Source organism: Eptatretus burgeri, chromosome 8 (assembly GCF_056783735.1).
Source record: "Eptatretus burgeri isolate ZD-2024b chromosome 8, Ebu_testis_v1, whole genome shotgun sequence".
Taxonomy (NCBI): Eukaryota; Metazoa; Chordata; class Myxini; order Myxiniformes; family Myxinidae; genus Eptatretus; species Eptatretus burgeri.
Window position 1 is genome coordinate 45917273 of NC_140968.1, and position 13478 is coordinate 45930750.

The 13478-nt window shown below is 41.8% G+C and overlaps 1 protein-coding gene across 8 annotated transcripts in view; it reads right to left on the reverse strand.

The window, feature by feature from the left end:
• Positions 1-13478, reverse strand: part of LOC147021661 (cadherin-11-like) — a 348953-nt gene that overhangs the window by 12701 nt on the left and 322774 nt on the right. For all 8 annotated transcript variants that reach the window (XM_085891880.1, XM_085891879.1, XM_085891883.1 and 5 more), the window contains 2 exons: positions 10155-10276; positions 8758-8875 (listed from right to left, as the gene is read on the reverse strand). In XM_085891880.1, coding sequence (XP_085748006.1) covers positions 8758-8875; positions 10155-10276 — 240 coding nt within the window. The remainder of the gene's footprint in view (positions 1-8757; positions 8876-10154; positions 10277-13478) is intronic.

Sequence of the window (13478 nt, forward strand, 5' to 3'; positions counted from 1 at the left end):
AGTTTTGAGTTCAAAAAAAAATAAAAAATCAATATCGCTCAAGGCCACATGGTTTATGACCGATAGCTGGAACATTATGGAGCTACAATATTTTTGTAGTTCTGAGATCCAGAACGGATCAGTTACATTTTTGACTTTGATTTCGAGTGAAAACCTTCAAGGCTTTATAAATATAAACAAACTTGAACTACAATTCATTACTCGGTCACCATGCCCTTCTTGGCTTTCTTTGGAGAAGAACTGATAAGAAAATTACGAATATACATTCCTTTGTTATGTTATCTCCTTTGATGAGGTGCATATGTTGAGTTAATATTCACGGCACAGTGAAATGTGTTCTGTTTATCGATGCTATGTGCAGCAGTTTGCAATGTGGGATGACAACTGATGTCAGTGCTGGAGATACAACAAGGGCTGCATGTCTGGCCGAGATAACTGATACTGCTAGGATAATAAGCAACCTACTTGTAACATCCGTTTGTATAAAACGGCTTATTGTGGGTAGTGTTGAAGTTTCTCTGCGAGTGGTGTTTGAATTCATGAGACCAAACAAGTCAATATTTTTATTTACAGAAGCGAGGCTCATGGAAGAGCAAGGTAGAACTCTGACAGTGGGCCAAACATCAAGGGAACGAACAAGCAGGAAAAGAGGATACGGAGGAAGGGAGAAGACTGAATCTAGCAAGTCAAATGGTTGTGTTAGGAAAGGTTAATTGACGTAATAAATATCATGGATCAGAATTGGGGATAACAAGAGATGGTGGTGCACTACTTGCTTGAAGTCCTACAGAGGAAAGTGAGACAGAACAGAAAGAGCATTGACCTACCTGCGATGTGAGAGCAACAGATCTTGTGCTCTAACCTCATTACGGGAGATCACATTAATTTTGAGAGCTTTCCATTCCACAGAATCCAGGAGAGACAAATGCGATGCTGTGGCACCAGTTGACAGTGGAGAGTGTTACTCCATTGAGCTGTGGCCAAAGGTATTGTCGACTGAGAGTAGCTTTGATTTTCCAAGGAAATAGTCTGTTCGGTTATGTCACAAATCTGACTGGCGTGAAAATTTCATATAGATTTTTGCAAATGTAATTTATTTTATTGTTCTGGACCTACAACTTGATAAAAAAAAAAAATTGTTTGATATTTTTTCCGAGGCCATCTTCATGGTATGACAGGCATCTTAAAAATGCACTAAAATTAGTGTAAGTTTTACCTATATAATAAATTTATCAATTTAGAACTGACCTGGAAGGGTGTGAGCCTTGAGAATATGATTATCAAGCCAAAGAATGATGGCATCAATAAACTGCTAAATGTTATAAACAAAAGAGCAGGATATCGTGAGAATGAGTTCATGGTTATCAAGGATCGGCTTTAGGGCACCTCTCAAACAGATCTGAAGGATAATAACATCTTGCGGCACAAAGCGTGTTTCGCGAACTGCACAAGCACATTACACATCAAACGATCAGAAGAGCATCATATCAGGGCTCTCACCAATGAGGATACTGGTCTGCTTCGGAAAAGGAAAGGACGGCCAGCAAAGTCACAGCATGGGCCACCTGCTGAAACAATTTCTGCAGTAGAGCCATTCACCAGATCTCTGAAATCATCAATTAAGAGAACTGAGATCAAGATTTGTTAAGGATCAACTTCATGTATGCCGAAGTCATAAAGTTGGCAAAATAATTTCCCACATTCTAGAGACCTCTGACAATGAACAGTGGCATGTCAACTATGCTGAACTGATAGCTCCTTCAGATGCTCTGTCAAGGGACATTCTTTACCATAAAGCTTGCATGACAGAAAACTGGCAGAAGGATCAAGGAAGTGCAAACATTGTTGTCGGTTCCTCATCATCCGCTGCTGCATCATCAGAAGAATCTCCAGAACAGACGATAAACTTTGTTGCTGCCGAAATGCAGTTTTACAGTCAGTTGCATGAGAGACTAAACAAAGGGGAAATAATTCCAATTGATGAAGCTGAACAGGACTATGAGAATATTATGAGAGACCACGGTCAAAACAGATCTTTGGAGAGAGCCACTCTCAGAGATGGTATAAAGCAACACATAAAACAGGTGCAGTTCAGTGGACCAAATAATCCGTCAAAACCAAGCCTGATCCATCCGGTGAAAACTGGGAATGTTGCTGTTGAAGAACATTCAATCAAAGATGGAGTTGACATTATCTTTCAATGTGCTTTGCTTATTCGAAAAGCCATTGAACAATATCAGTCCTGGAAATTTGGTGGATCTCTCCTAACGGATGATTCTGACGTAGTTCCAGATGAATTGAGGTTATTGATGAAGTGGATAATACAGGGAAATGCTGCATCACGCTCTGATACATGTGAAAATACACTCAATTCCATCATTCAACTGTCACAGCAAATACTACAGGCCTTCAAAACAACAACAAAAACCCCAAAAAACAGGTGTCATACAAACCAAAGTATACACCTGTGGAATTTAGATCCCACACCGAAACTCCACGAGCTGTAAGTAATAGGCATGTCCCTGCACTGCTACAACAACAGCAGAAGCAAGAAAATGATAGATGTACATGCCAATATCAATGTTGGCATTTCATATACCCAGACATTGGATAAAGTAACTCAGAATGCCGTTCAACAGAATTCCAATGCAAATGGTGGCATTTATGTAAGTGATGGCAAGGATTCCTTCCATGCTTTGTCAGCATCCATTTTCCAGAAAGAATCAAATGAAACCTTGCCAGAAAACGAGCCATTGCCAATGAACAATGCACTACTGACAAAATTGAAAGATGGTCCCAAAACTATTGTGACATCAGAAGATTGTTCCATTGTTGGTAACCCAAAAACCCTTCTGAGCCCACACTATCCAAAATATGCCACATTCAGCCATGGGAAATCCGTTGCACAAGCCAGAGTTCAGGATCTTGCTTGGTTGATTGTTTGCCATTTCAGCCGTAGTTGTGCACAACCTGAACCTGCCGCAATGGAGGATGGTGCTTTCCAGATACAAGCCACAAATTTACAAAGAGCCCCTCTGTGGACAGCCTTCAATTCTAAGGTCATTCAAAACCTTAACAACATGCAAGACAAAGTGCATGTCTTGCCCTTGATCAATGCTCTTGCAAAAGATTGGAATACACGAGTAACATCACTCACTCAATTGACAAAAATCAATGAACTAACCAGAGAGACAGAAGATGAACAGCCAATCTGTGTTTGGTTGATGCATGAGTGACCATTCTGTTCAGGATGAATACTCGCACCTCCTTCAGACTTTGACATCAATGGATATTCAACCAGAGAGTTAGTGTCAAAGCCACCCAATGCTCGCCTGTTTATACATTTATCGTTTTATAAAGACAAGTCTAATAATATTTTTTATAAAGCATTGCAGTGAAGTCTGATCCAAATAATTTTAAAGCAATATATGTATTTGTATATTATAATCAGTAAAAAATAGTGTGTTAGATAAAAACATTAGAAAGGAAATAACTTGCACCAAAAACTTTAACATTTTCACGCTCACGCTGACGCTCACGTTCACACCGGGGTATCGCTATAGCTCTCTGTTCTTCGAACAGGCGAGCTAAAAAATAGTGTGGTAGATAAAAACATTAGAAAGGAAATAACTTGCACCAAAAACTTTATCATTTTCACGCTCACACTGACGCTGACGCTCATGCCGGGGGTATCGCTGTAGCTCTCTGTTCTTCGAACAGGCGAGCTAAAAATTGGTTGATCACGTTGATGAGTCCAGGTCACAGTACCCAGTGTACCAATGGTTTCGCATGTACATGAGACAAGTTCAACATCTTTTTGCATTCTTCCATGGTACCCATCAGGAAGACTGGAACCTGCATCTCTCTTCTCTTGATGAATTGTGCATTTGGTTCTTTGCCTACAACAGGCTTGATTATGCACAAAATGTCCCTGAATACATTGCCCGAATGTATGATTTGGAGGAAATGAATCCCCAAATTTGGAATTTTTTTCAAAGAAGGTGGATTCACTGTTCAAACTGGCAAGATTCCGTTCACAGCTATTGTAGTAGACCAAGCATTGGAGCACGTCAATAAAATGCTCAAAGGCGAGGGAGATATTTCAGGGATAACCACAAGTCCTGAAGCTCTGCGAAGGTATTCCCTAAGCACACCAGAACTTGCCAAATTGTCTTCTGAAACAGAGAGCATGTTTGGCCTCATTGTGGCAGAAAGATCCCATCATTGATTTCAGCCAGTAGAAATTGGATCGACAAAAAAGGATTCTTCAGCGATTAAAAGATCTCATCATCCAAAATATTCCCTTTGATGTGGATGTGTTGGAGAATAAAATGAGAGACAAACTGATCAACATTACAAACAACATGGTAATTCCTCAGGACATCACTGTGAATACCCTGAATGCAGAAGTTAAGGAAGGAAGCATATGGAAAGTTTGTTAATGACAGAAAAAAAGGACATGGAAATCGATGGGCCAAAATAGAGAAGGTCAAAGTACAAACGTGGACATCAGCTGGAAAGGAGACAAGATCAAAACATGGAAAACAAGAAATTGCGATGAAGGAAACTGCATCGATGTTGGCTCACCTTCTTGTCATATCACGATCTTCCCGTGATGCTGACCTGAAAGAGGTAGTTGGTATGTATGAACTTTCTACAACAAACAAAGTATACATGCAAGCTGGAGGTCTACTGCATCCATGCACCGACAAGTCACAACTGGTTCATGAGCTCATTCATCAGATGGATACAGATAGTGACTCAGAAATGGATGGTCCGTTGCCTTCAAATGTGTCAGATCAAGCTGCTCTAGTTATTGATGGTATGGCTGTCATCAATGAGCAGACAGTATTCAAAGCTGCCACAAAGAACTGTAATGACTTGGCATTTTACTTTGTCCAAGCCATTGGCCACAAAGGATTGACATATGAATCGGTGTGTGTGTGGTATTTGACAATTACTCTGTCAAAAGTTCACTCAAAGTAATAACACGCAGCCATAGGACAGGTGGCAAATCGTTTCACATCATGGACGACAAAGTTGATGATTGCACAGCCATCAGAGATATTCAGGCATTCCTCAGCACTACTGAAACCAAAGATCAATTGATAATATACCTGGCAAACAAAGTCATCACCATGTCTGAATCCACTAATGTGATCACTGTCACACGTGAGGGTGTCAAGAGTAAAGACGGCAGAGGTGCAGATGATTTAGACATCATGGAACACTCGCATGAAGAGGCAGACACATTCATGATATTTGCTGCTGCGAAACTGCACAGAGTTGGGATGAAGGTTGACGTATACTCCCAGATACTGATGTCTTGGTTCTTGGCATGATCAATGCTACCAAATCTTGGCTATGATACAAAACTCATCATGAATATGGGTGGGGAACAAAAGTATGTAGCCCTTCAACCGAAATATCATGCTCTTGGTGCAAGACCAATAGCAGCTCTGGGTTTCCATGCTATTAGTGGCTGTGACACCACCGGAAGGATGTATGGCAAGAGCAAATCGGCATGGTGGAAAGTTTTCACAAAGGCGTCTGATGAAAATGCTGACAGCTCTCTCAGGTGTCGGCATTGGAGAACAACCAACAAAACAGGTGATAACAGGCTGTGAGAAGCTGATCTGTTCACTATTCAGCCCGAAGACTGAACAAATCACAGAGATGAAGGATCTTCGCAGGAATTGTTTTCGAAGTCTGAAGTCAAAGCAAGGAGTTGAAAAGTTACCACCAACTTTGGGTGCAGTAACAGAGCACATTAAACTGGCTCATCTGCAGTGCCATATGTGGAGTCGGTCATTGACATCAAACCCGGTACGGTTAGATCCATCAACAGTGGTCTGGTCAAAACATGAAGCGCTTGGATGGGTCCCAATCATAACAGCTGACACCTCGGCCCCCGACTCTGTGATGCAGCTGGTTAGGTGTAACTGTAGAAGTAGTACGTGTGCTCGATGGTGTTCATGCAAAGACAATGACATCACCAGCACCGAACTCTGTACCTGTGAGGGGGATGGTGATAAGTGTTGCAACAAACCGGACATGGCTACTGACGAGTCTGACAGTTCGGATGAGGATTAGTGTAATTGTGTATATGGACCATTGTGTTCAAACCAGTTTGTTGTGTGATTATGATTTTCGACAATTGATTGAACATATTGAACTGGAAAACGTTAATCGTAACTCAATAAATATTATCTAAATTATATTTGTGTGGTTCCTGCATAAATAAATGGAATAAACACTGAAAGTAAAACAAACTGGTGGCTATTTTGGACTTATTAATCATGAAAATAACAAGATAAATGTTTAATTCACATTGAAAGACTTTTAAAATCCTTATTTCTATCTAACTGGACTATCATCTCTTTATTATTACAAGAATAATAAAATAAAATGTGAAATAACTAATCGATGTTTGATGAGTTTCGAATGAAATTCAAGATGGCCACCATACTATGAAGACAACATTGAAAAAAAAATGTCAAACATGATTTTCAGATATTTTGGGTCACAAGCTGTCGAAAAAAAATCTAATGAGTAAAAATCGATATGAAATTTTCACGTAAATTAATGACATAACCGAACAGACTAACGAAAAGACTTGGATCGATGGAGGATATCAAGTCTATGACTGGTTTTGGAGGCCAGATTTACAAAGTGGTTGGCCCAGGAAAGGTCATGGCTGATGGTGAGGCATAGTGGTTCAAGGGAATGAACCTCTTCCAGTGGTTGACCAAGGAAATAGATCGGTGGGTTCATTTGACGATCATTCCGGAGTGAGAGGATGAGACCGAGATTTCCTGGGATTGAAGGACGAGTTCCATGTGTTACACCAGTGTCTAATCATTTCACGATCAAGAAAGAGAGAGATGGAGAGAAGTGCAGACAGATGCAGCTGCTGTCTGCTGTTTGAAACAGCAGGATTCTGGGGGGAGATATTAATTTTGGCATACGAACCTCGCTGTCATTTTAACCATCATGACAATGATAATAAGATGATTCATGAATAATGTGTTGGGATGTGGATGGAGTGGCGGGAGGGGAATAAGTTGGACCGATAAATGTAGCATTCTCTTCGGTGTGATGGATGACGGGGACTTGTCCTCTATGTCCTCCTCGAGATTTGTGCATGTGTTTGACATTCGTGGCTTCCCCCTGGATTTCAAAGGAAATGATCATTCAGCCATTTTGAAAGACCACTTTAAATGGAGGATTCGAAAAAGGAGCCTCAGTTGCCACAGGGTTAATGGCTTTTTCACAAAGAAAACGCCCCCTGCACACATTTCACGAGTTTGCATGGCGATAATGGAGGAACTGTTATTTGTTTGTAGCTCCAGGTGTCCTCATTCCTCGGTTTTGGTATTTGAATACTACATTGTTTTGTAACGCAAAGGTGCTTTGTGGCAGGCATTTTAAACATGATTGTGGATGAAACTACAAGGAGATTCATGTGAATGGCTGAACAGATTTGGCAGTCGAACAGTTTCTGTGTTTAGGTATTTTTAAAACAGTGTAGAGATATGTATAGGTTGATGGAAGACCTGAAAGACAAAGGGCAGAGGAGGAAAGTAACAATGGTAGGGAAAGCCAAGTGGCTATGAGGAACGACATGATGTAAGTGGCGTGAACGAGCTTAGAAGAAGAGAAAAGATAAGGAATTTAAAACATTCACATGAAATTATTATTATGATGTCATCGAAGCAGAGTACCCTCCTTACGGGCGATCTTGTTCCAAGCATGCAGCACGTTCTTCTGACACAGAGCTTTATTTGGGTGGTGTAACGGCAAGTGACAGCTCTGTATACGCAAAAAAACCCAAATAACCCGGGTTATGTGTATGAATCAAAAACATACCTACTGCTTATAATTCAAAACACCGCACTGCACTGGAAAATGTGGGGACAGGAATGCTGTCCTGTAAATGGTAGAGACTTGTAATACACTCCCCCACCTGGAGGCGGTGCTACACAATACACATTTATATATGTATGTATATATATAATTTGCGTCCCCCTTTACCACCCTTCCCCCCCCCCCCAAAGACCAACACCAAAGATAAAAACACCCCTATACATTAATTGGGATCACGCTGACCCTATGTGGCAAGTCTGATGGAATCTGCCCAGAACTATAGGAATAGTACAACACACACACACACACACACACACACACACACACACACACACGAACGCACACACACGCACGCACACGCACACACACACACACACACGGCTGCTGGTTGTATACGTGCTGGGAGCACAGTCATGCCGCTGATGCAGTGCCCCATTTCCAGTAAGATGGTACTCATTTTGTCGACCTCAGAAGTATGACATGTTGAAGTCGACCCACCTGGTGTTATTTATGGCATGGCATTGGCTAAATGACCGAAGGGTGAAACAGAAGGACTGGACATCATTTGGAAGGAGAGCTCCATAGATGAGAGGAAAAGGGAATGCAGAGTTGGAGGTGAAGACTGCCACCATTCATCAGATCTTCCGATTAAACATTGAAGAAAAAAGTTAACACGCGTGAAAAATTCGAATATCTTTTGTTGTACTACAGCTTCAAGTTAAAGTGAGTGAAATTAATTTTGCTTAAAATTGACCGAGTCTCTCCTAAACCATGAGATTTGGTTGGTTACCATCCGAAAACATATCGAAGTCGAGAAAAATTGCGACCGTGTCCTGCTTCAGCAAGAATCCTGGAATTGTGACCACCCTAACCACTGTGGTGCATACTCACTCATGTTGTCTCTGAGGGTGAAGTTTCCTCGGACCTTGGCATCTGGTCCCATGAAGAAGCGAAACTCACTGGGGTTTGATGACTCATCACGATCCTCTGCTGCGATCGTCTGCACCACCTGTTTGATACACGTGGAATGACCAAAGTTGGATTTTTATTCCAATATATACAGTTCATGCTGCACTGATGAGTGCACACAATGATTTTGTTAATTTTAATTCACATCGATCTGATGTATTATTTAATTCCTGTGGGTTGGAGGAGGAGAGCAGCTTCGAGGCAGGTTGTAAATCAAAGGAAGTGATTGTAGAGGAGGCCATATTAATGTGGTGAGAGAGGATATTTGGGATGTAAATGGGTATTGGTGATAGAGGTGGATGTTGTGAGGAAGGTGTTTGAACATTATGGAATAATTCAATGATCTTGTAAATATTTTCAAGTTTTTGTGTGTTTGTTTGTGCGTTTCTGTGTCTGTGCGTTTGTACGTTATACTTTCAGGGCCGAAACGTAGCACCAAGAGGCCGCAACTTTTGGGTTTGGGTGTGGGTGGGTCCTGGGGGACCAGAACCTGGGTGGGGTTTTTAAGGTACCACCCGTTGGCCTTGACGTCCGCTTTGAGGCCACAAAAGGCCGCTATGAAGCATATGTTGGGGTGTGGGGTCAGGTGTAGCTGCCGCCGACCCACAGGCAATAGGTAACCACCATGAGGCCAAAACTCCATTGTGTTTCAATATCCAACACATCCCGAAACTCCCGCCGGAAAAACTCACCCAGCCGAGCAGCGCCATGTGGCCCCTGCCAGTATGAAATAACCCTGTCTCGTGCTCATAACATTCCTTCCTCTCTGTATATTCACTGCATCACATCATGATGGTCTTTGTCAACTAGTCTTCAAACTTAGTTAGGAAATAGATCTAGTGGTCTCTGCTTGGATGTTCCGTGGAATATCCTGTTCCATGAAACCCTGTGCTTCCAAATACAGCCAGTGCTTCCCTACACTAGTGTGTTGGAGTGGTGGAGATGGGACATGAGACACCAGGAACTCGATCTTACAACCCAATCCTGGGTTATTTAATTGTTTTCTCGGCATGCTGATCAATGAATTTACATGACGGTGCAAAGGAGATCTGTAAGTTTATTTTGATAGGTATGAGGTAGACTTGTATATTTAGGTGAGATATACATTTTGACCCTCCTTTGCTCAATTCCCCCCTGTATTCCCTCCATCTTATGTTCCCAAGCACTTTTATTTCCCCCCAATCAACCTATAATCTCATTGCATGATTTACCTCTGAGCATCCCTCCACACCTCTTTTGTGGATATGTATATGTAACCGATAGAGAGCCTCCTAAGACAAAGGTGAAGAAAGTGACGTGTTCAATGAAGTAGAGGTTACCTGCCCTGGACGAATGTTCTCACATACAACCATGGACAATGGTGGACGCAATACTGGTGGGTTGTCATTCACATCAATAACTTGTATGGCCACCGGGGTCCATCCCACCATGGCTTCATTGTCTGCAAGCAGGCCATTCGAAAAGTTTGTGGAGGAAGAATGTTTGCATGAAGAAAAAAAAAAAAAACAAGGATGCACTTGTACTTTCCGGAGTACCTTTTGAAGACGTAAATAGTGACACGAAGCATACTCTGACCAGGTTTGTACCTGGGAATGATTTATCTCTCCTTAAAAGATGGAAGCAAATCGAATTTTGACAAGTTTCCAAAAGCCTGCCATATTTGTTTGATGATTCGGAAGAACTAGGGTTGGCAGGATGGCCTACAGGTATGTGCACGTTTGAATCTCAGCCCATCTATAAACTGTCATTGTGGTGTTTCACATGCAGGGTGAAGCAACAATGTGTGCATCATCCATTAGAAGCTCCAGGGACCCGTTAAGCTCAAGGATCCATTTGCCAGCGATGTTTGCTGCTGAAAGTTCAAGATCCCAAGGTGCCCTTCATGAAGACGAGGAGAGTTATCGCTGGTACACTGGCCCAATTCTGAATTGCTGCCTCGACTGACTGCTGGGAAGACAGTGGTAAACCACCCAAAGTACAACTATTGCCTAATAAGTACTCAGGCAGCACCAATACTCTGTCCAAGAGAATGGTACACTTGATTGATTGATGGAGAAGCTGCAGGCAATTATTATGTTTGCTGGAACAGTTTTATTGGATTTCCAAAGTCAAATCTCGCAAGGCTGCGACTGTGAAGCCATGGTTCCAGCCTTGCGAGATTGCGAGATACTTGTGAGTTCCCATATATGCTCCTGAAGATTTGTCAGTCGTTTACTAATGTTGCTTTCTTTCCTGTAAAAGCACAGTGATAGCTGCGAATGTCTTTTCCTTTGTACACAAAGTCGAGGCTCGTGGAAGAGCTACTCTTTATCCTGTACTATATATGATTTAGGTACAAGCTCCACCCTGAACTTCAGATCACCGTTCAGTACTTTTTGGCTGATTAGGGCTGATAAAGCCAACAAAAGTAACACTTTTGCTCTGGTTATATTATATTGTAAAAGGTACCGGGTGAGTGAGGATTACTTTTGAGATCATTACCTCCATCTCCAAATGCGGATGGAGGTTCTGTATTCACTCCTGCTTGTTTGTCTGTGAGCAGGACATCTCAAAAGGTTATGGACATATTTGGATGGAACTTGATGGACAGGTTGGGTATGTGACAAGGACCAATTGATTTGATTTTGGTGAAGATCCGGCTGGATCCGGATTCGAGAATTAAAGTAATTCTTCACCATTGAGAGATGGGGACAAAAACGACATAAAGCACAATATTCCAAAATACTGTGGCCGGATTATGACTAAACATGATGGATGATTTGATTAGGTGACAAGAACAATCAGACTCCCATTTTGGTTCATGTCCAGATACAAATCCGGCCTATCAGTGGTATACAAAATGTACACTGTTCAACCTGGATGTTGTTGTTGTTCTTCTTTCGGCTGCTCCCGTTAGGGGTCGCCACAGTGGATCATCCGTTATGATCCACATACTGATTTGGTACAGGTTTTACGCCGGATGCCCTTCCTGACGCAACCCTGGTCACCTCTTACGACACAGGGATCAGGATTGGGTTTTGCCATGATTCCGGGCTGCCCTACACCCTCTCACAGTGCGGCCCAGTGCAGAGCCCCCGTCCTCAAGCGATCCTCCAACCCAAGCCTCCGAGTCGCCAGGTTACAGGCACACGCCACTACGCCCGGTACTGTTCAACCTGGATGTATGTATATATGTATATATATATATATATATATATATATATATATATGTATATATATATATATGTATATATATATATGTATATATATATATATATATATATATATATATATATATATATATATTTATATATATATATATATATATATATGTATATACATTACAGTGCCAATACAAAGTCTATACTCCCTTTCAAATTTTTCACCTTTTGTTGCCTCATAGCCTATAATTAAATTGCATTAATCAGGCCTTTTCCACCTTTATTTACACATCGTAACTCACAACTTCCAAGTGAAAAAGAAATTCTACAAGTTTCAGAAAATTAATTAAAAAATATAAAACTAGAATATCTTGGTTGGATGTGTCCACCCCCCTGAGTTAATACTCGGTGGAAGCACATTTGACAGCAATTACAGCTGTGAATCTGTTGGGATAGGTCTCTACCACCTTTGCACACCTTGATTGGGCAATATTTGACCATTCTTCTGGACAAAACTGTTCAACCTCAGTCGGGTTGTGTGGGAGCATTGATGGACAGCGATCTTCAACTCGTGCAACAGATTTTCATTTGGATTTTGGTTGGGGCTCTGACTAGGCTACTCGAGGACATTTATGTTTTTGTTCCTTCCCAACTCGAGTGTAGCTTTGGCTGTGTGCTTCGGGTCCTTGTCATGTTGAAAGGTGAACTTCCGTCACAATTTCAGCATTCTTGCAAAGGGAAGCAGGTTTTCCTCTTGGATTTTTCTGTATTTTGCTCCGTCCATTTTCCCTTCTACCCTGACAAATGTCCCAATCCCTGCTGATGAGAAACATCCCCATAACATGATGCTGCCACCACCATGCTTCACAGTGGACATGTTGTTCTTTGGGTTGCATGCTGTGTTGGGTTTCTGCCAAATGTAATGTTTTGCATTTAGGCCAAAAATTTCCATCTTGATTTTGTCAGACCACAAACTTTTGCTACATGGCTTCAAAATCGCTGGAGTGTTTTTTTGCTGACCTCAAACGGGACTCAAGGTGGGCTTTTTTGAGTAATGGCTTCCTTCTTGCCACTCTACTGTATAGGCCAGACTTGTGGAGTGGTTGGAATGTTGTTGTCATATGCACACAGTCACCAGTCTTTGCCATAAAGGCATGTAGTTCTTTCAAAGTTGCCATTGGCCTCTTGGTGGCCTCTCTGATCAGTCTCCTTGCTTGGTCATTCAGTTTGGAGGGACGGCCTGATCTCGGCAGGGTCTTGGTGGTACCATTTGCCTTCCACTTCTTAGTGATTGTCTTGACTGTGCTCCAAGGGATGTTCAAGGCCTTTGAAATAGTTTTATACCCATCCTCTGATCCGTGCCTTTCCAGAACTTTATCTCGGAGGTCTTTTGAAAGCTCCTTGGTGCTCATGGTTGAGTCTTTGCTGTGAAGTGCATTACCCTGCAGAGGAAACCCACAAGAACAGGTGATTTTATTTTAAAATAATCAGAATCACTACAAT